The sequence below is a fragment of the Nyctibius grandis genome, chromosome 1 (genome assembly GCF_013368605.1).
Source record: "Nyctibius grandis isolate bNycGra1 chromosome 1, bNycGra1.pri, whole genome shotgun sequence".
Lineage (NCBI taxonomy): Eukaryota > Metazoa > Chordata > Aves > Nyctibiiformes > Nyctibiidae > Nyctibius > Nyctibius grandis.
This window is the reverse complement of record NC_090658.1, coordinates 116,686,272-116,709,658: the sequence shown is the minus strand read 5'-3', so window position 1 is coordinate 116,709,658 and position 23,387 is coordinate 116,686,272. Positions and strand designations below refer to the sequence as shown.

At 44.9% G+C, this 23,387-nt stretch overlaps 1 protein-coding gene across 1 annotated transcript; it reads right to left on the bottom strand.

Annotated features, from left to right (window-relative positions):
• Window positions 1-666: 666 nt before the first annotated feature.
• Window positions 667-21,101, bottom strand: ATP6V1C2 (ATPase H+ transporting V1 subunit C2). The gene is made up of 14 exons (XM_068409387.1): window positions 21,060-21,101; window positions 19,994-20,152; window positions 18,417-18,484; window positions 13,425-13,510; window positions 12,244-12,273; window positions 9,014-9,108; window positions 8,225-8,316; window positions 5,086-5,184; window positions 3,920-3,988; window positions 3,036-3,128; window positions 2,515-2,608; window positions 2,108-2,205; window positions 1,571-1,700; window positions 667-762 (listed from the first exon to the last, which is right to left on the bottom strand). Exons 2-14 carry the CDS (start codon window positions 20,120-20,122, stop codon window positions 667-669), a joined length of 1,179 nt encoding a protein of 392 aa, XP_068265488.1. The 5' UTR covers window positions 20,123-20,152; window positions 21,060-21,101.
• Between the last annotated feature and the right edge of the window lie 2,286 nt (window positions 21,102-23,387).

The following is a 23,387-nucleotide window of genomic DNA, read 5'->3' as shown; positions in this document are numbered from 1 at the left end:
ATATCTCCTTCCTGTGAAAGGCAGTGTAAGAACCACTGGTAGCCAGCTGTAACCTGACTGCAGATTTGGGGCACAAAATGTGCTCCAGCTCTAAGTCATCCCAGCAGATGAGATCTAATGGAACTGTTCTAACTGAAATGTCTTGGCAAAAACTAAACTTATGAGTACTTGGGACTAGAAGTCATACTACGCTAAGTTCCACAGCAATTTTGAGGATCTTTCTTCTTAAGCTTTTTTTTTTTTAATTAAAAAAATGGTTTTGCTCTGATGCTTTCTACTTTTTCTGTTTTGTTTTCTGGTTTTTTTTTTTAAGTTTGCTTTGTTAGAAAAACAGGACTGTACACACCTAGTAGATCCATTAGCCACCACACTTTTTACATTGTTTTATTTCAAGTCCAATAGATATTCCATCTTTGTAACTTACAAAAAAAAATAAATACTATCATAGTACCTCCTGCCTCTGAAATATGCTTTTGTAAAACTATGAACAAGAGATACTATATTGAAGTAACAGTAAAAAGTACTGGCAGTGGTAGGAAGTTCTTAATGCAATTATCCTGCTACAGCATCTGCATTTTAATTTTATTTTCAGCAGATAAAGTTTGTTTTACTGTAACATTAGGGTCTTGAAAATGAATAGATGAAGCTTGGGCAATTTTTTTTTTTTTAACTGCAGTCAAGAAGACTGAGGTCAATCTTGAAATAGACATAAGGATAGTATTCTTGATTACTCAGCTGTAAACCAGGGATGTCCATGCCAGGCTGCAAAAGGAAACAATACGACTTTAGTATCAGTAAACAAACTGTTGCAGAGTTCCAGGCTACAGGGGATTGCTTTTGTGCTCCTCTTCCACAGGTGGAATGGAGTTTTGTATTTGCTGTGCTTAAGATGGGGAATTCACCACTGAGAATCTGGTGTTTGCTTGGTGTTTTCAGGCTGCATAACGCAGTTTGTATTGAGAATTCATGCTTGGTTGCGACTTTCTGAACATGTATTTTTGTGTGCTTGAGCTCTAGGGCAGCTCATTTCTTTCTCCTCCCTTCATGCACTGGTAATCTTATGCTTTCTTGTTTCAGGCTGTTTTAATGCCTACTGGTTTATCCTAATTAGTTTATCTTAAACAGTTTTTGCACTCAAGATATGGGAAGGGAGAAAGCAAGTGCTGCTGCTTGCTGAAGTCCTAGGTTGAGGTATTTAGTCAACGACAGCCTTTTGCAGGGAGTGGAGGTGTCACAGTCCTACCCTTTAGTTCTGAATTCATTTTTCTTGCTTGTGTTGATCTGAGTGTTTATTGAAAACTTGAAGCTTTTTACTTTAGAGGAACCAACATAATGGAGCAGTCTGGTAGCTGTAAATATCAGATGCTTCAACAGAAAATGTAAGCAATCTCTCTGCATCTCCATCATAATCTGAGCCTACCTCTAACCACCAGGGATTAGCACTGTATCGAGGGCTCCTGACATTGCAAGGTGTGAGGAGTTGCTTGCTCTCACCCCTGGAGAGTGAAAGTGTTCATTTGGCTACACTCAGACAAGCTACAGCCCATGCAGTCATAGTCCAAACACGTACATCCATTATACTTGCTGCTGCGACTTCATCCAGGTGTTTGAAGACCACGTTTAGCACGTCTCTCAGGCGTTTTACAGACTTCCTATTTGGCTGCAGCAGCATTGCTTGGAAATTCACTGGGAGGCCGTACCTTGAAACACATTGACATACACAATCATCTCCTGGGAGGGGGCACACCTTTTCACTCCTGCCCTTCTCCCTCTTCAGTCTCCTGGTACACTAGCTGATTGTGCACTGCAGTGCACGATCTCAGTGCTGGTGTGCTGCCTCCTGATCTGAAAGAATTTTCTTTTTGAAGCATAAAGTCAACTTAACAGCGTCTCTCTCTTCCACTTCCCCATAAGTGCCCCCAAAGAACTGTTTTTCATCAGCTTGGTATGTCACCTTTTTTGTGGTCATCTGTATTGTCTCCTGTGATCTTCTGGAGCGTGGTGTGTAAGGTATGTTCCCTCCCATGAAAGAACTGCCCCAGGAAGAGAGCTGTACATTTTGACTTCTCCAGGAATCTCTGCTGGCACTGCATGTTTACCCACTTACCTCAGGACAGATTCAACAAAAACTCTCAAGGCTTTCACGTGAATCCAAGCCACAAACGCTTCACTGAAGTTCACTTTCAGCCAGCGCAGTAACGGGCCCTATGAGAACAGACACAACAGTATTGTGGTCCCCTTGCTGTGTGAAGCGATTCCATAGCTTCCCCCACTGAAGCCATCACGGGCTGCTGAGGTCATTCTCAGGCAGCCTGTTAGTGGCTCCCAGTTTATCAGAAACCCAAGTGACCTCAGGCAAATTGTGTTATCTACCCTGTGACTCAGTTTTCTGGGCTAAATGGAGCTCACAGGAGTCTGTTGGAACCATAAAGCCATTTCTGAGTGAGAGGTGCTTAGGCGCACTGGTAACAAAGGCTATCGTTATGTGGGCCATCGTCTTGATGTGCTACTTACATATTGTTGTTTCTTATCAGAAGCTAATTTCATCAGCTCTTCCTTTTCATATTTCAGTTCCTTCTCATCAAAACAAAATTCTCGAACCATGAACCTACAATTGAATGACATTTGCTCTCACAAGCCATAGTCCAAGCAATATGCACGCTCATTTCTTTTGCCTCTGGAGAAGCAGATACGGGATGTTTCAAAGTTGCTAGCCATTTAACCAGTTAGTTAAAGTAGGTGGAGGGTGTGGGAGTTGAAGTCACACCCAGAAAGCAAGCTGCTTGCTGTCAGTAGCATGACAGCAGGAAGGACAACTCCAGGACTTGTAGTTTGGTGCTTACATAGGATCCCTGTATCTGCTGCCACAGCTCCTTCCCACCTTGCCTTTTCAGCGGCTTTAGGGCCAGCAGCAGCCCGAACAGTCGTCCTAAAAACCAGTGATGGATTGAGCTGTACTGCACACAGAACTAGCCTCACCTTATCCTCATCATCTGTTTGCTAGCCTGCCCTGCCTAGCAATCTGTGCTGCTTACCTGTTCTCCCTGGCTTTAGCCTTGAAGTCATCCATCACTTTTCTGAATAGAGTCACAGTGAAGAGTCCTCCCTCTGCATCCTCAGCAATCATTCTGTGGGAGGGAAATTCACTACTGTGATTTGACATGGCATATCCCTCATGCCTACTCTACCTTCCTCTTTTACAGTTCTTTTTTTCATTTAGGATACTGAACAACACCCTGCTTTTCAAGAACTGCTGTGACTGAAACAGGGAACAAAGACTTTATTAGCACCAGCCACACTATCTCCAGTGTAAAACTCCCATAAGGTTAAGTTCCTGAACCCATCATAGTACACTGCCTGCCTGATTCCTTCATGTTTGCTGGTAACGTTCCCCCACTTCCCATGCACTTGTGTTTTTGAGACCAACAGTAGCTTTCTTCTTTGTGCTTTCCACTTCTTCCATTTCAGATAATAGCACTGTCACCTCTTGTGCCCTGGATTGGACCTCATGGTCTGCGGGAGCTGAGCAGTGGAATATTTAATTCCTAGGAAGGACTTTTTACTCCAGGTGAAAGGGTGAGTTAATAGGGCATTTGCTGCATTACTGTAACAAATTGTTTGTTTTACACAAAAAGCAAAGGCCCTGGTTGAAAGTAGAAAGAACTGGATTACTGGGAAAGGGAACAGTAAGCTAATTGTTAAAAAAACAGTGATAATATTTTTTTTTCTTTCATCTGCACTTCCCTTCAACAGAGTAATTTCTGATTTCAGTTGAGAATGAGATTGGGCAAATCTATATGTTAACATGGCGCCCATGCATTAGACAAGTGATTCCTTCCAGGATACAGCAATTCAAGGGACTGGAATGTGGCAGGGATCTCTGAAACAAACAGGGACCTTAATTTGGAATTTCACTTACTTGGTGGAGCGAGGCACTACCATATCAGAGAGGGATTCATAGGTCTTCTGCCACTGTATGTAGCTTGACCTTTGAGCAACACAAAACAAAGCACAGTAAATAAATACTATATACTAGAAGGCAAATGTGTTGATAAATATAGTTAATTAAGCTAATGGCTTCAGGTAGAAGGGTTGGAGCTCTTTGTGCTGGGTTATGCAATTAAGATACATTAAGCCTCTCCTGTCCTTTCCCATCTAGTCACCAGCTAGGGAGATGTTTCCCTCAATGCTGCATGTCAGTCCTCGCTTTGGGCCTTGGCATGAGGAAGGGCCTAGAGCAGGAAGCTGACGGTGGGAAGAACATGGCTTTTGGCACATGCTTCCAGGCTGCCACACAGTGTCCCATGCTCCAGGACCCCTGCAAGCTGCCCCTGGCCCATGGGTAGGTGTGGTACATCTGCTATGTGCAATCCCAGAGCTGATCTGGCACTACACTGCAAACGTGGCAAGCGCCAGCACTGGGAGAAAGGGGTCAAGGGGATGGTAAGAGTTTGCAAAGTGAGAAGAAATCTGTTTATAGGGGGAATCTGAAAGAATTTGCCGATAATAAACTCAACAAACTTTTCTCAGATAACTTTTTGTAACATGGTTTTCACAGACAGGACAGTGATGGTGCTGTATGTGTGTGTGTTGGGACAGGGCTATACAGAGAGGAAAAGTTTTGTGTAGGCTTCTGAGGACATTGCGTAACTTCACAATTGATAGTGATGGCAGTCATCCTACGTGCAGGCACTTACAAATACATGGCCAGCAGTGGCCTTGTGAGTTTGACAGGTCTAATTCCTTTTATGAACTGGCTAAGCTCCAGTAAGAACATGGTTTTCTCTTTTTTTTTTAATTCCTACTATTCCTGCCAGGAGGCTGTTTGAGAACCCACTCTGTAACAATTAAAAACCTACATCCCGTTTCTGTCCTGCTCCGAGTTCAGAGCAGTCTTTGTCTCTTTCTTTTGTGCCAGCACCACCCTTCACAGAAACTGTTTTTTCCCTTTGCTAACAGCTCCACCCGAGCCCCAGCCACGGTGCAGATGAGCTGCCCCAACCTGACCCAGTATTGCCTGGATCCAGCATTTAGACCTGAAACTCAATGCCACACCGAGCGCGTGTGCACACACTATTGCCTTACTTTGGCACCACAACGAGCAGCGTGATAAGATACTCGGAATTCAGAACAAAGTCTTCTTTACGCACAATGTCTGCTAGGGTCCGAGTCAGCAGATTTCCCCTACGGTGAAGAAGACAAAGGAAAAATAACATTAGCAGGAACCCAGCAGCAGGACACTAGGGGTGTTGTGCTGTGGGTATAGTTGCTAATGGTGTATACTGGGGTAGAAGGCGGCCAGGAAGGAGGTGGCTAAAGGACCCGTCTGCACTTCTAAAATGGCCATTTAGTTATCTTTACTGCAACTAAAAAGACTAAAAAAGCAACTAACGTAATGGTAGAATATTGGTGACTAGCACTAGGCTAGTTTATGCCCTTTAGGTGAAATTACACCATTCTGCTGCTATTATTTCTACGGTAAGGGTGTAGATGCTTGGGAAGTGCACACCTGGAGTTACCACCCCTCTCCTAGTCATCGCCGCATCTTTCAGGAGGCACCTGCCTTCTCAGGCTGCCTGTTGGGCTGCCTGTGTGACCATGCTTCAGTCAGAGTAAGCAATGTTAGTATGGACCTAAGCCATCAAAGCAACCCTGGCATACCTGGACTGCAGTGGACAAGCACACAGAGATACCTCCAGCTGAAGGACAGTGGAACCACCAGTCTTGTGCACAGGTGGGATCTGCAGGAGGGGGTCTCTTCACAGCCTAAGCCCACTTGATCACATTAAGTCCCACTAGTGCTGCACACCTAAGAAGTGTAGATGGCTGGGGCTGGCTGGGCATGGCTGGTAGGCACTAGGTGTGTACGGGAAGAGAGCAGCTGCCCTCTCTGTCACTGGGCAGGAGTGAAGAAGGCCCTAAGCCAGTAGCTTTTTGTTTGAGTCTAAACATTAATTAACTGGCCAGTAACATCTTACTAGTGCCGGCTCTCACACTTTGGCCACAACAACCCCCTGCAGCGCTACAGGCTGGGGGAAGAGTGGTTAGAAGGCGGCCCGGCGGAAAGAGACCTGGGGGTGCTGATCGACAGCCGGCTAAACAGGAGCCAGCAGTGTGCCCAGGTGGCCAAGAAGGCCAATGGCATCCTGGCCTCTATTAGGAATAGTGTAGCCAGCTGGTCTAGGGAAGTGATCGTCCCTCTGTACTCGGCACTGGTGAGGCCGCACCTTGAATACTGTGTCCAGTTGTGGGCCCCGCACTTCAAGAAAGATGTTGAGGTGTTGGAGCGAGTCCAGAGGAGGGCGACCAAGCTGGTGAAGGATCTGGAGGGTCTGACCTACGAGGAACAGCTGAGGGAGCTGGGGTTGTTTAGCCTGGAGAAGAGGAGGCTCCGAGGCGACCTTATTGCAGTCTACAACTACCTGAAGGGAGGTTGTAGTGAAGTGGGAGTCGGCCTCTTCTCCCGGGCAACTAGTGATAGGACAAGAGGACATAGCCTCAAGCTTTGCCAGGGGAGGTTCAGGTTGGACATTAGGAAGAATTTCTTCTCAGAAAGGGTTATTAGACATTGGAACGGGCTGCCCAGGGAGGTGGTGGAGTCACCATCTCTGGATGTGTTTAAGAAAAGACTGGACCTGGCACTTAGTGCCATGATCTAGTTGACATGGTAGTGCCAGGGCAATGGTTGGACTCGATGATCCCAGAGGTCTCTTCCAACCTGATTGATTCTGTGATTCTGTGATTCTGTGATAGATGTTTGTTCAACCAAAGCTAGCTGGCACTGGTAGACACCAAAAATGCCAGCTTTTAAAGGTGGACGGGATGGTGAGAGGAAGATAGGCCCGGACCATGAGGTCTTCGTTCTCCTCCCTCATCACCTTGCTGGAGGCCTGGCACTGCTCATGTTCCCCACACAGAGCTTCTGCCTCTCTCGAGGTGCTTAAAGCTGACGTGGAAGCTGCAGAAGTGAGTCGTCTGGGAATATGAACGGTGCCAAGAAAAGGGAAATAGGAGCTAATGTCCCCTTGTCCCTCCCGCCCATAATTATCCATGTGCATGTGGCCTGAGACAAATATGTCTTAACATTGTCTATAGCAAGCTGGAAGCACAGGCTGCTGGCTGGCAGTGGTGAGGCATAGACACAGGAACTCAGCAGAGAGAGGGGGAGCTGTAACTGCCATACGGCTCTGCTGACCCCCGTGGGCACTGAAGTCCCATGTTGAGCAGGTGTCCATGAGGGATACAATTTTTTTGACAAAGTCATTCTGAACCACCACCTGAAAGTATTTTTCCTGTGGTTTCTGGTTGGGTTCAGCGGAGTTGGTACCAGGCATGCTCATTTTAGCTCCACATTCAGAACAAAATTCCAGCCACCCTGGGGTTTGGTTGGGGCCCCTGTGAATGTCTTCCCTGGGTAAAGGCTGGTTTCTAGGCAGGCTGCCAGCCTGGCTGCAGTGCCAGGAAGGCGAGGACCTGCGTGCGTCCTGTGCCCAGAGCAAGTAGGAAAGAGTGGCACATATGGGCATGCATTGAGCAAGGGCTTGCACAGCATCATCTAAGTTGCTCTAAATTTACTACTTACTGGAATTTACTCTTCTCCCCAGTGACACCACAGAGAAAATCCAGGTATCAGCACTGACATAGGTAAAAACCATCAGCAGTTGAAGAGAGGAGAGAGAACATTTGGGAAGCCCTGACAGATCATCACCTGGACTAACAGAATGAAACAAAGAAAATAAAAATGTAAGTGGGATATGCTGGTGAGGTAGGCACAGCAGGGAAGGAGAAGAGATGCCTTTGCCTGGAATACTGTAAAGCAGACTTTCTGAACAGCATTTGCAGAGCTCCCATAGGAAACAGCTCTGTCTTGCAAAGGAATCCACCATTTGACCCAGATGATCTAATTTCTGACTCCCTGAAATCTCATCAGAACAATACAGTGCATTTGGTTTTGACTCTTTCCCAAGACTGTCTGCTCATGCTGCCAATAAAATCCTATTAGGAACTGCAGTCTCCACGAGCTGATTTTGAGACATGCTGATCACACCAGCTCCCTCTGCTCCAGCTTTCGCTGGGTCTGTAGATGCTCAGCATGCCCCAACACCAGAAAAATTTGTTCCCACCAGAACACATGGTCCACAGAACAGCAGTGGGCGTGGGCATGCCCTGTCGTCAGCTCAGCCATGCAGTGTTCCAGATGTGAACAGGCACAGGCTATACTTACACAGTTTTTTTCTCCAGGCTTTGCAAATTTCCTTTAATGTTGTTGTAGGCAGCTGATCGGGTCTTTAGGTCTGTTTCTATTTGAGTCACTTGCTAAAAGAAAGTGAAAAAAGTGAGTCAACTCAGTGCTTGAGGTGGAGTCCTCACCCCCCTCCTGCTACCTCTGCACCTTAACGGAAGGACACAGCTGTCAGCCCCTCGTAAAACCACCTGATTGTGGCCAGGAGGGACCCCATGTCAGAGCTCCCCTGTGGCAAAGGCTTCTGCAGAAAGCAGGATTCAGTTAGCTGTTGCTGTGTGTCTTACAGCTGTACCTAAGGAGCAAGTTCACGGTTTCATGTGTTATCTATATTGAACAACACATCACGCCTTCCTGAATGGACTGAGAGCATAAATAATCCATCCATCCTGCAATGGGTTTGATTTAATGTCAGGCCAACAATTTCACAAAAGAACTCCAAAATGGAGATTAATATGGCTGTATATAAAAACAATAAAATATTACAATGAAGGGGACTAAAGTGCAGAAAGTATGTCAATGTACTCTAGTAAATCGACAAAGTGCCATATACTTACAGACTGGGTAGGTTTAAATATAGGTATCATTATTATTACAGTAGAAATTAAAATAATATCAACTGCTTCAGTACAAAGTGTGTGCTTCTGAGCCTGTTCCTGCCCAAAGCAAAGGCAAAGTTCTCACCGACTGCCGTGAGAGGAGGGACCAAACACTGCCAAAAGAGGTGCTTCCCGATGCTGACATCTCCTTAAAATTTGGAGTACAATTTACCTTTGATAATGCTTCTGATATGTTCTTCAGTGGCTGCTTTATGGGATATTTGGCCATGTCCCACTCAAACCGTGTCAGGTAGCTAATTAGGTCAACTGCAAATGCAAAGAGATGCATTAAAGCACACAGCTTACCAGATAGCAGGTCAAAGTTTGGGTAGTAGTCCCCAGCTATAGCCTAGGCAATAACTTTGATTAACATTATAGACGGGAGTGAACCAGAAGCCCACCTCATAGAAATCCTCATAGAAATTTGATCTAAATCAAATCCGCACAATCTAATCATATGCCCAATCTAATCACCTTTCTAAACATGTCCAAAGTTAGAACTTGAAACAGAACTCTTTTCTGCATTACACCTAACTGTATAGAACAAGCATTACTGTAAAATTAGCTGTATCAGAAGGACACAGCAATGTGCAGCCGTTCTTCTTTACAGCAGAAACAGCTTCACACGACCTCAATCTTGATTATTGCAATATGCCTGAATTTAATCCCGGCAAGAGTTGTCAGAAAAATACTGGCGCAGGACCAGCAGTAATACTCAGGGTTGTTGAGAGTTTGATCAAAGATACTAAGAGCGTAGCTGATGTTACTTCTCTGTGATTCAGTCAAGTGCTCACTAGAAATCAAACCATTTCAGGTGCGATGGGGAGTTTGTCGTTGACTTTGCACACAAGAGCTCTGCATCTCACACAAAGCCATATGGTGTTTCCCTAAATGGATAAATCCAGTCACAGCACCCAGCAACAGAAATTCACAGCAAGGCCCTATGCATGCAGCCCCCCAAAACAAGGCACCCTTGGACCACAGGGAGCCGTGGCTTCTTTCCAGAATAGTGGGGAGGTGGCACATGTGACACCCAGCTCCTAGGACAGGATCATGCTATTTCACTTTGTTTGAAGACCAAGGCTCCTTAACATCAGAAAACATTAAGACTTGGTATGTAATTGTAACAAATAAAAATTCTCCTCTGGCAGTTCATGAAATCAAACAGGTCTTTGCCTAAGCTGAGTACTGAGCGTCCTTAGGGTGCCAAACACACCCCTACATGGTGTTCTTGGGCAACTTTATGGGATGGGGTAAACTCACAACAAGCAGAGGAGGTGGGACTGACTCCCTGCAGGTTACAGAGGCTGGAGAAAGGCAGCAGGCAGGGTCTCAATGTCGAGACAAAGAAGCCAGAGGCAGTGTCACCTGCAGCATGGGCTTTCTTTCAGACTGGGAGAGAATCTGGGAAGTTTACCTGGGGAGATGGGGAACAAAACAAGCTCAAGGTGCCAAGTAAAAGGAGGAGCATGCTGGGGCCGTTCAGTGCTCTTCACTGCCTTGTCCAGAAAGTTAATTCAGTCCCACAGTGAGGTTTGAGCACAATTTCTTGTAGGCTGGACTCCCAGGGTGTGGGGAAACTTTATGAACCAAGATGCATGAGAAGGGATGTGAAAAGTTGTATAATTGCCATACTACCAGGCTGAGGGTACTACCCTGTGTCATGTGATACCGAATACCCTTGGCAGGAGAGCGTTATCCTTTCCATGGGCTTCTCTCACCCCACAACAGAGTCAGTTTACCCTATTAGATTTCCAAAGCATGGAAAGTCTTATCTTAGGAGGAACAGGCTTCTCAGCAAAGGATAAACTGCCTCGGAGGCAGAGAGCACTGGCATGACAGCGTTCTCCCCCTCTTTCTAAAACCACAGCTGTGTAGACCTCCCACACATCCAATGCACAGGAGTCATGAGGCAAAGATCCAACCCTTCCTGCTAAGGTCTGATCAGGAATCAGCAAATTCTCCTGCACAGGGAGAGGGCAGGAAGAGGACAAAACTACAGAAGGCAGGGACAGCTATCACACAGCAGTCCTCCGGCAGTGCTTGCTCATGGTCTCTGGGGGGAAGGCAGGGAGGTCAGAAATACTCGAGCAATAAAATTCATGGCGCATTTTCAGCACAGGGTACACAACAGAAGGATTTCATCCTGCTGCCTCTCTTCCAAGCTTTCTTGCTTAGACTTTGCTAAATTCAATGCCCAGCCAGGAGAGATGCTTCCTACCTACCCCAGCACGCTCACAGCTGCCCAGAAACTGCACAGCCTGAATGTCTCGTAACTGATTTACTCACCCAGCCCTAAGAGGCAATGTTAAATACTTCCCCTTCAAAGCACTTAGTTCTTCAAAATTGTTATGCTTCCCATTTTGCTTTGATTTGAGCTCATTATAAAGAATGGAGTTATTCCACCATTTACCACATTTTAAAATTCATTTGGGTTTAACATGACTATAAATGGAAAAGAATTTGGTGCAAATCTTTGAAGAAAAGCTTTGCGTCCATTTCACATTTTTTATTCTGTCATAAGCAAGAAAGCATTTCCTGCTGTTGTGATATACTAAAATTCCCTTTTTTTACACAAACACATGTTTTCCTTCTATAAGAGAGACACCTCCACGTGGCTAACTCTGACTGTTGCCCGCTGGAAAGCAGTGTGTGTGTTCACTTAACTAAAAGCACTGTATTTTCTAGTACTTTGCATTTTTCTTCACACAAATCTAACCAAACAATTGTTATACACACAGCCACCATCTTCATCAGTTCATGGACCAAACTGCTGTCAGGAATGTATACAACTGGGATAAAATCAGAAAACTTGTATAGTGTAACTTAAAACGAAATTTGAGTTGGGACAGTCTAATAGTCTGAAACAGGACCGTGCAGAAAGAAGTCGTGTCTTATAATTTCGTTTCTGATTTCATGACCTCAAGGAAATCTTCAACTTTAGGGTCCTTTTGCTAATCAGAAAGGGGAGGAGGAAGAATTTGTACAGCGAAGTTGCTGCTGCTTATGAAGAATGACACTGGAATGTATTAGGGGAATCCTCATAAGCTAAAGCTGACTCGATTTTTTAAGATGAAGGCAATGATTTCTTTGGATGACCAAATCCAGACAGAGGACAGAAATTAGTAACACATACAAGTAATTTCCACATCCTTCTGTTACAACACATGCAGAGCTGATAGGAAGGGAAAACGGTGTAAAAAGAGGAAACAAAGGAAATAAGTGAAACCTGTTGTTTCTCAAGTCATAGGGATATTGTGATCAAGCTACGAGGTGGTTACTTGAGAAATCCATCGTAACCTGATCACTGTATCTCTACAACCAGACCAAGACTTGTCTCTAGCACTAATACACACAAACGCATGCATGTAACAACACCGCAATCATCAATCCTCAACGTACTTTTTAGACATTTCATTTTATCCTTTAGCCCTGAAACATAAGTGGGATTATTTTACTTGTCAAGAAGTTGCTCTCATCAAAAATCAGTCTTTTCATTTAATTTCTAAAAGAACTTCTTCCCCATCCTTTACTCATACACATCTGAAGAACAACACTGCAGACAGTCAAAGGCTGATGGAGTGTGCACTGTTAGTTTATTTATATGACAGTTAATAGCGTCACTCTACAAGCCTGTAACTAGCATGTGTAACACATCCAACTTCGCTGTACTCTTCCAGAATAGCCAGGGAGAAATTTGCTCTGAAGCACACTCAGGGTCTAACAAAACATGCAGAGAGCTAGGAGATCTAACTTCGTAAATGTTAATTTTGTCCTTGACACAGGCTCCCTTCAGGGCCTTGAGTATCATACTAGATAATAAAGGGGAGAAATAAATTCATGGAGGTTATAAAAACACCATATTGATTACTTAGAGATCCTGCAGGGGAGCATATAGTAAGGTAGTGGACTCCCAAGGCCCTCTGGCATGTCAGAAGTGCCCCTGCCATCGCTGTCTGCTCTTCTCTGCTACACAACTGCTGCCAGCCAGGGCAGAACGTCACTGGAGGGCATTTTCTCCTAACAGGAGTAGCATTTCCTCCTAACACGAGTAGCACATGCACGTCCTGCCGGCCCCTGGCACGACCTTGTGAGTGCAGCGCTGTGGTTTGGAGATGTTTTCTCACACATCCCCCTGTGATGCCAGAAATCCACAGTTAACAACGTGATCTATCCCAGCACTGTAGGAAGGAAGGCAAATCACTAACAGATCACTGACGGATGTCATGCAGCCGTACAGAATGAGATTTAGCTGCCTGTAAGAGACCAAGCCCATACACGGCACAGAAAGCTGCAAGGTCATTTTAGGAGTGAAGAAGGATGTCTCCTGCTTTCCTCTTCACTCCTCAGCTCTGGTGTTAGAAACTTGTTTAGTACTAGATGCCAACACTGTCCTGGAAGCAAAGGTGGCACTAGATAAAGCTTCTGCTAACTTTGAGAAAAATGGGAGCGGGCTAGATCTGTTCTTAAAAAATGTTGCTCATAGTTGTCCTTTCTAATGTGTCTCAATTCTACATGTTCATATTCTGAAGCAAACACAGGCAGCATCAATGCATTACAATACCCACATTCACAGCACCTACCTCCATTGGCCAGAAGATTTTCCTGGACTTTATCTTTTGAGTCCTCCATAACTTCTCCTATGTACTGGGCTATTTTCTTTATTACGCTTAGGTGTAACAAGAAAGGCTTTGTTAGTGAAGAAACAAAATCAATATAAAACAGTTGCCATAATTATCTGACAAACATGGAGATGCACAAACAAAAGATTTCTGAAGCAAGGCAGTTTAATTTGCAATTCAAATGATGACAAACAACCTATAGCATATTGCAGAACTAAATGCCTTATTTCTAAATACATTGATCTCCACAAACACATAGGTCATATCATCTCCCCAGTGCTCTAGACTTCCAGAACATAAAGATTGAGTATTCTGTACACTCATGGTACTCATTGAAGAAACCAGAAGGCAAGAAACCCATGTTTAAAACTCTAAAGGTAATGGAGGAACAAGAGGCTATGTACAGACTAACACTGGCTGAAAATCTGTTCTACAGGACACTAAATAAACCCTTAGGGCTTGCTGAGATAAGGTTCTTAGAAGGTACTCAGGGGAAAATGACAATGTTCCCTTGTTTGACAGGGAGAATTTCCTTCTTATTCCTCTTCTTTAGGGGACTCTTTCTCTCTTTTCTTTAGCATGGTGGACAAGACACTCCTTTAAGGTGTGGGAGAACTACATTCAAATCCTCTTCCTGCCTGATTCAGAGCAGTGAAGTGAACAGAGCCCCGCCTGGAGAACGGTGTCTCCACACAGTTACTTATTTATTGCTTATTTTAAAACATGGATTCATCGAGTCCCTCCAGCAGCTGATCCCCCTGGCCCTAGTCAAAGTACCTATCTGGTACAGGCCAAGAGCCTTTCTGGTTGTTCTAGTATCTCTCTGTACTCAGAAGTATTCACAGAATTTGGCCTTCAGTTCCCTAACCGTTCCAGGCTTGCTTGTAAAAAGAAAGCAACAACTAAAAAGTAACTGCCTGATCATGGAATTGGCTGAGACAGGAAGTGGACTTAATCCTTGGCGTGGTGACATGGAGAGAAGCATAATGACAGGCTGCTTCTCCCTTTCTTTCTTTACTGAGTGGAGACTACTATGGCTGCAGATGAGCTGGAGACTGAAAGGGCACATGCAGTGTTTGGGCAACGTGTCTTGTGACATCCTGTGGCTTTCGAGAGTTCAGGAAAGGGACTTCGGGCCAGACACAGACACCATGAGAGCCTCACAGAAAAGGATTTTCTTTGATGTGCTGCAAAGCAGATATACGGGCCATTTAAACCCAGTAATTCATAGAGGTAAGATTCCCTCTATCTCCATTTCTGTGAAGAAACTCACAGTCTTTGGCAAGGTTTTCCAGTCCTGTGATGGGGAGGAAAAAATGTGAGATTGCTGATGCTGCCAAGAATGCAGTAGTCAGAATTCCTGCTGTTGGGGGTCATTCAGCCTGGAGAAGAGAAGACCTTATTGCAGCCTTTCAATATATAAAGAGGACTTATAAGAAAGATGGAGAGAGACTTTTTACCAGTGCCTACAGTGACAGGACAAGGGACAATAGTTTTAAACTGAAAGAGGGTAGATTTAAATTGGACATAAGGAAGAAATTCTTTATGATGAGGGTGGTGAGACACTGGAACAGGTTGCCCAGAGAAGCTGTGGATGCCCCATCATTGGAAGTGTTTGAGGTCAGGTTGGATGGGGCTTTGAGCAACCTGGTCTAGTGGAAGGTGTCCCTGCCCATGGCAGGGGGGTTGGAACTTAGACAATCTTTAAAGGTCCTTTCCAACCCAGACCATTCTCCTTATGACCCTGGACAGGCGCAGTTCAGAGTGCCTGTAGGAGAAGTCTACACCATTGCGCTCTAGTTCACAGCCCTCTTAGGGCTGCGCAGTTTTCTACCATCTGGCTGCAGCCACTTCGGGCCCCGGTGCCAGCTGAGCGTTGCTGGAGAAAGCAGCCACCAGGAACGTGTACGAACCAGTAGCTTTTCCAAAGGGCTTGAGCTGCTCTCATTACTGTTGAGTGCAGCTGAGGACTAACCTGATAGCTGGGAGACAGTTAGCTCTGGTCTCTCTCCATAGGTATAGTCAGTGGGATAGGTATGTGCTCTTGTACACCCGACAGTCCAAGCTGCCCAGGGGAGCCTTGGCTCCCTTCCACTCCACATGCCCCAAGGTCCCTGCAGGCAGGATGTATATGCTGGGCCAGAGCAATGTTCTCCAGCCCTGGATTAATCTCTGTGCCTTGCCTTGCATGCTGTGAAATGCAACAGGGATTCACTCATCCAATCCATTCCCCATGCAAAGCCAGAACACGCACCCTGCGTACCACTGATGTCTGAGGCAAGTGAGAGGAATCAGACCCCCGGAGGAGCCCCATCGACAACAGTGACACCCAACAGCGAGCAGCTTTCACATCCAACCCTTAAACCTCTGCCTTTAGGTGAGGTGAATCCCACCTTGAGCAAATATGCTCAAATGATGTGTTATAAAAAGAGAGGGTTTCAGCTAAACTGCCTCGAGAAGCAATAATAAAAACTTATGAAGACAGTAACTCCATTTAGCTCCTGAAATTGCTGCATTGTCATTACTTTCCAAAAAAAAAAAAAGAAGTCTAACACTCTTTAAATGATACTGTCTATTAAAGGGTGCTACCAGCTAGGCCTCCAAAACACTGCGGGGAGCAGAAGCCCTGCAATCTGAGGCCACTGCAGAGTGCTCTGCTGACCAAGGACTCAGAGAACCCCAGGGTAAGAGTGACCGAGGGGATCATCTGCTTGAGAAAGCTCCATGTTACCACACGGTGACATGGAAAAACACTCTGCCTCCCTGCGTAAATAAATAATAAAAGTTTGTGGAAACAATAGATCCTGCACAGTCTTGTCCCTTCTCTGCTGTCCTGGCAGGAGGCAGTGCTGACAGGTTTGTGCTGCCTGGCTTTACGGGCAGTTGTGTTTATCTAGCAACAGTTCAGCAGGTAGCTGTTTCAGAAGAGCAGGAACTAAATGCTCAGGCCATTTGAACAGGCTTGTAACCCTCTGAATGCCATTTACTTCAACAAAGTGTGAGTGCTTGGTATTTTAACGCTTGAATCACAATTTAGACTCAAAACTCTGGGCATTTATTTAACGTAAAATGCTTTTGTACATCCTCATGGGACTTGATCTGTGTTTATTATTCTCTGCTATTACTCTACTCTAATGCATTTTTCTGATTTTTTTACACATTTTTCTTATTTCTAAATCTCGTTGATCCTTCTTGATTACCTAGCTGGACAGGCAAACAAGACAAACGGGAAGAGTCCTTACCTCAGCAGGTTACGGTGGAAGGGCCTCACTGACCCCTTTGCTTGTGCCTATAGCATGTCATACGGTAAGAGTCATTACTGGTATTAAAGGGACAATTAGTGGAGTAAAGTGGCATTCAGCTTGAAGAAGGAGCTGTACCATGTTGTCAAAGGTAAAGAAGACAAAGGTAACAGAAGGAGACAGTGAGCCTAGGGAGTCTGTACTGGCATTTCACTTAAAATTACCCTCCGTGATCTCACATGGATCCTACAGATGGCTTTTCAGAAGCGCTCGTTCTTCACAAACCTGGGAATTAGTAAAGCTGTTCTGAAAATCAGTTCTGCATGATTTTTGGCAGCCCTCAAAGTCAGATCACACAGCTGCTTGGCTACCTGCTGCCTTGAGTAGAGACACCTTCCATTAAAACAGATAGCAGGTATTTGCACTCTCTTTCCCCAAATTTGCCCCCATTCCCACCTTATTCCAGCATGAAAGATCTCTGTAGCATGAACCAGAGGCCTGAGCATGTTTACAAAGAACACAGAGCAGTTTTCCCCACCAGATGGAGAGGGTCACAGTGGAGGTTTTCTTGATGAATTAAGTATTAAATTGCTCTGTCTTGCTAAAAATCCTGAAAAAGTGGTTCTAAAAAGATAACATTGTGTGCAACCCAGGTTGATCAAATGTAATCACCCCAATACAGCCCTGCTGTAGTACCAGTAAAGTAAAAATAAAAAGAAATCCTATGGAGAAAGGTATTCTAGCAGACTGACTTTTATTCAACCTGCCTAGCATAGATGTAAACAGCTTATATCAGTGTTTCCGCATGCATTTGCGGCGACCAGACAAAATCCATGAAAGCATCAAGCATATTTAGACAAGAATATCCTTATCAGTCCTGGCTGGGGAAAAAACAGCAAAAAGCTCCAGAGCTGACACGTGCCTCTGTGACCAAGACCACAACTATATGTGAGGTATGCTTCCAAGGAAAGAAACAAAACAACAAACAAAACAACCCTGGCAGCTTGTACTTTCATTGCCTCAACAACAAAGTCTGCATGAAGTATCTTGCAACCTGGCATTTTCTCAGCTTGCTGTATTATGTTATACTTTGTACACCCAGGTCAGTTTGGCCCAAAAGACAAACTGGGCAATGATCAGCAAGGAGATCATGTGAGTTTTTGCAGAAGTAGGTTTGATACAATGTGAGTCAATATTCTGATTTTCAAGGAGTTTAAAAGTCTGAGAGTGAGAGCTCTGGATTTCATTCAGAAGAACTTATTCCTTAGGACACCTATATCTGGTTGAAAAGGGGCAGAAGGCTCAAGAGAAATATTCTGGGAAAATAAGATCAGGGAAGGCTTCATATTCTCCAAATGCTGTTTTATTAATTTAAGTTTCTGGATGGGACAGGATGATGTTCTTTAAAAAAAAAGGAACATATTTTAGCAGTTTCCCTTTGAGAAACAGCTTCCCTAGCACTGCCACTCAGACAGATTGCTGTGTGGACAAAACTATCACTGACTTAATTTATCCAAATTTAAAGGAATGGTCCTTTCTTTGTGATGACTGCATGACAATCAACACAAGGGTTAAACAAAGCCTGTCCACTTTAGTCCAGTTGTAGTCCGGGCTGAACTGAGTCAGACCGAGGTGAACACAAGGACATACCATCCCATAAAAACAATGTCTGTGTATCTCATTTGTAGGTAGTAAATAAGATCTATTTTACCTTTCAGCAAAGCTATCAAGTTTTCCCAACTCATCTGACAGACCAACAAGAGCATCCAGTGTCCCCACCTGCGCAAAAGAAGAGAAGTAGGTGAAAGAGGCACAAGTCTGTCTAAGGCTTCTGTTGGCAGAACTTTATTTACTTAGTAGAAAATATAGCAATTCCTTTCCCCAAGATCTAGAGCACAAAAAGCCTTTTCCAACAAAGGAAAAAACGTATGTGTAGTCTCAAGATTACAGTGTCTTCCTCCCTGTTTTCATTCCTGTATCATCAAGTAGCATAGACTGGTCTTTCACATGATAAAACAGTGACTAGAACTCCACACAGTATACATACAAACAAATCTGATGTATTGAGAGAACCAAGGGAAGCAGCACTTATTCAAAAGGGGGTCTCTCTCTGAGTTCTTTGCTATTACCAAAGACTGAGCCTCTCACAGAGTCATTTCCTCCAAGACCAACATCTGTTTTTGTATGACTCTCTGTCACAGTCATAATCTCATGTTTATGGTATTGCAATGTATTGCCGAACTTTTTCTTGTAATGTTGCCAGCTCAACATAATGAAGGGTCAAGCTGAAGAAGAAGAAACAAATTTTATGTAGAACAATTAGCAGAATACGAATAGACTGGTTGCATCTTCAGGAACTGCAAACGCTTTATTTCTTTTGACATTAATGGACTCACACCAATACGGCTGGGTAAGGTCCATAGATGGTAAAATCCAGCAATCTCAGGTGCACATGCAAAAAGCAATATTCCCAGTCTGAAACATTCATGTGAAAATTCAGTAGGTTATTACTTGAGAATAAGCCACACTCCCCTTTTACTTGCATCCTTATGTAACTGGGATAGCTCAAGTTATAACTGTTAACAATCTTTTTGGATTAAAGACACATCCTGGATGCACTAAGTGTAGCTTTGTTAAGTGATGAGTGATGGCAACTCCCCAAGGAACCAAGTTCTACGTCTGTGGTAGCTCCATGGACTTTAATGCAGAATATTTGGATTTTTCATAGCCACAAGCGAAACAAAAATAAGGTGTAGATCTTATAAAATAAGGATTAAATAATGCAAAGGTATTTAAAAAACCATGGATTAATACTCTTCCTATTTATATGGTGATATGGAGCTGGTTAATGTAGCTGAATATATACATACATCCATTTCCCAAGGAGTCATGTGCATTATAGCACTGTTTTCTCTGTCAGCAGCCTTACTGGCACGGTTCAAGATACTTAGCTACTCCCTTCGCTTTAGTGATCCAAGATGTACAATGCTGTGTGACTTTCGTGACTAGGAGCAAACAGTACATCAAATGCAACAAATTAGTTATTTAACTGGTCATCTTCACTCCTTCTGCGTATATCCTTCCAATGTGAAGGTCAGCTTCAAGCACAATGACTTTTTTACTCTCTGATCAATTTTCAGTTGACTGAACACAATTCGTTCTCTGACTGCAATCTTCTTCTGCTCTCCTCATATTATCCCAAAAGATAAATCCCACATTTATCCCAAAAGTCTTTAGTCCTGGCTAATGCTGCTCTATCACCCATACCCAAACCCTTCCCTTGTTTACCTTTAAGTCTGGAATATGGAATTTGCTGTTGCTGGACAGGTTGGATTTAGATGTCACTGTGTTCATTCTCTCCCATGCCTGCAGATTTGTTTTATCTCCTGGGGCAGAAATTAGCCAGAACTCCGACATGATGAAATATTTTCCCTTCACTTCTGGTCACTGTAGAAACACAAAGCAGGTACGTGGCTAAAACAGCACCGCACAAAACAAGTTAGAAAAGATTAATGATTTTTTCAGAAACACAAGGACAGTGAGTCAGTCCTGTGTCTCAGGCTGAAATGGAACATGACCTTCTCCAGAATGTCACGGAAAGAATGTGGCCGTTCCTCCTTTCTCAGGGTTGTTCCATCCAGTTTCTGAATGAAGAAATGAAGCTTCCTCCTCCCCTTTTCCCTCCCAGCCTGCTCCATTCCCCTTGCACTGTAAGTCCAGTCTCCATTGGGGAGTTTGGGGACCTCACTGACCCATCCAAACATAATTAAGAATTTCTGTTTGATAAATATAATCTCTCAAATTTTTGGACACTTGTAGCCAAAAGTGAAAGCAAGGTGTAAAAAGACCTCTGCTGAACATATGGGCTGCAAAAGATGCCACTGGTGAGATGGAATATTGCTTTCCCCTGCGTTTTTCTTCCCAGGTTGGATAGGAAGGAGCTGGAAGAAGGCAAGTCGCGGCTTACACAGACGGTATCAGCAGAACAACGTAGATGAGAATCCACGGGGGACAACTACACTGGTACCAACCGACCAGATCAGGGCAGGACAGCGAGAAGCAGAAACCACACAGCCATCTCCCACTCCTCTCCCCGCCGCAGCCTCCCCCGCCCGGCACGCCTCTGCTCCCAGGTGCGTGGGACAGGGACGATTCGACACTTGCCTCTCACCCACCCCCTGGGGCCAGAGCACCGCCGGGGCGGGCGGAGGTGGGGGGGCTGCTCCGCTCCCCGGTACGCGCAGGGCTCCGCAGGGAGCGGAGCGGGGGGGATGCTGCCGGGGGCGGGGGGATGCTGCGGGGGGGGATGCTGCGGGGGGCGGGGATGCTGCGGGGCCCCTGCCCGCTGCCTTACCCGTGCGAGCCGCCTGCCTCTGCCCGCGCCGCCCGCTGCTGCCAGCCCGGCGGCGGCGGCTCCCGGCGGGGCGGGCGCGGACATGCTCGGGGCGGAGCGGGGCAGCGGCGGGCCGGCGGGGGCGGAGGGGCAGAGGGTCCCTCTCGGAGCGGGGAGGGCTGTTGCGTTTAGAGAGACAAGCCCTTGAAAGCCGGTACCAGCTCTAGCTCTTGCAGCTTTTCATCTTTTTGCTGTCTTTTAGTTTTAAATTCGCAAAAATAATGCAGAGGCCATTTGTTTTCATTAAACACTGACTGCCTTTAGCAAGTCTGAAGGTTTCAGAATAAAGAAACTTTCAGGAAACTTCTGTTTCTGGGGCTTCCCTGGGTGCTCTATTTAACAAATACTCACGTGGTGCAGGAGTCTGCAAGGTAGCGATGCTTCCTCCCTTGGTGATGCTTCTTTCTTGGCAAAATATAGTTGTGGCTTTTAGTTCTTAGGAAGTCTTGAGATCGCCTTAAGTTTGCTTAAGATATTGGGAGTGTTTCATAGCTCGTGTGGAGGAAGGTTCTGCAGAGCCTTCTAAACCAGACATGCTCTAAAGGAGACAAGTGTCTAAACACTTCCAGTACCTGCCTTTGAGCAGGAATTTAACCCCCTCAGAGAGAGTACATGGTGCACCCAGTTCTCATTTTCATAGTCTAATTACTATACTGTCATACAGCACTTAGGCAATTTCCTGGGGGTGTTGATCGATGGCCAGCTGAACATGAGCCAGCAGTGTGCCCAGGTGGCCAAGAAGGCCAATAGCATCCTGGCTTGTATCAGAAATAGTGTGGCCAGCAGGACTAGGAAAGTGATCATTCCCCTGTACTCAGCACTGGTGAGGCCACACCTAGAATACTGTGTTCAGTTTTGGGCCCCTCACTACAAGAAAAACACTGAGTTGCTGGAGCAAGTCCAAAGAAGGGCAATGAAGCTGGTGAAGGGTCTGGAGAACAAGTCTTATGAGGAGCGGCTGAGGGAGCTGGGATTGTTTAGCCTGGAGACAAGGAGGCTGAGAGGAGACCTTATTGCTCTCTACAACTACCTGAAAGGAGGTTGTAGTGAGGTGGGTGTCAGTCTCTTCTCCCAGATAACAAGTGATAGGATGAGAGGAAATGGCCTCAAGTTGCAGCAGGGGAGGTTTAGATTAGATATCAGGAAAAATTTCTTCATGGAAAGACTTATCAAGCATTAGAACGGGCTGCCCAGGGAAGTGGTGGAGTCACCATCCCTGGAGGTATTTAAAAGATGAGTAGATGTGGTGCTAAGGGACATGGTTTAGTGGTGGACTTGGCAGTGCTGGGTTAATGGTTGGACTTGATGAACTTAAAGGTCCTTTCCAAACAAAACGATTCTATGATTCAATCTCTCCTTTTACTGGTGTTTTATTTTCTTCAAAAGGCAGTGCATTTTTTGCTCATGTTTCTGTGTATCAAATGTAAATGAAGCCCCACAAAGAAATTAAACAGAAGGTTGTCTTGGTTTTCCACATGATCTGTCCTAAACTGAGAGGGTTTGAGTTGCTGGGGCCAGGCAGGTCTGTTCATGCACAAAAGCAGAGCTCTTGACACCTCCAAGAACCCTAAATGAAGACCCCTAATGGGTTTAAGTATCTCCAGCACTAGGTAGAAGCAGCTGATGGAAGACATCCTGAATCATAGTCTCGGACTTGGACTGTTCCATCTAAATCATGCTTTAGGTAGCTAATGTACGGGTCAACATCTTAGACTCTAAATTTATAGGCTCCTTAGATTAGCCAAGGATTCATGTTCCTTTGTTTCTCTTTAACATTTTTAGTGATACGTAAAAAAGCAACACGTGTGGAGGAGGAGAGTCTGTACTGACAGCTCTCCAGAAAAAGACACTAGAAGATTTGCAGCTGAAATAAGCACTCAAAGGGGCTTTTTTGCTTGCTTGTTTTGATTTATTCTTTTCCCTTTCTGGGCTAATTAAGAATTCAGTGCTCATAACTGCGATGACTCTAGTTCTTTTCAATCATAGGGTCCCCTAGGGCACAACAAAGGACTTTCCAGAAGTTATGCAAAAAACCTAACATAGAGATGCGTGTGATGGCATTCATAGAAATAGTGATTATTCTCCAATCTTCCATATTTTTTTTGTTTATTTAGAAAATTCATTTTAATAATGAAAACAGAATTTGCTGATGTTTGAGTATGTACATCATATATTTCTACCCACAGACTGGTGGTCTGAAAGGTATAGTAAACCTCATCACCTAGATAAGGCAGTTCTTTCGCATCTCAAACCAAGCACAGTTTTCACTGGATCCCTGCTGCAGTCTCA

What these genes read in the sequence shown, in the direction of transcription:
- ATP6V1C2 (XM_068409387.1), bottom strand. Translation starts at nt 20,122, where the DNA reads ATGTCGGAGTTCTGGCTAATTTCTGCCCCAGGAGATAAAACAAATCTG. An exon ending in TCCATATTCCAGACTTAAAG is followed by an intron (nt 18,485 to 19,993) that starts GTAAACAAGGGA and finishes TCTTTTGCGCAG; the next exon opens with GTGGGGACACTGGATGCTCT. An exon ending in GCTAAAGCCAGGGAGAACAG is followed by an intron (nt 2,609 to 3,035) that starts GTAAGCAGCACA and finishes ATTCAATTGTAG; the next exon opens with GTTCATGGTTCGAGAATTTT.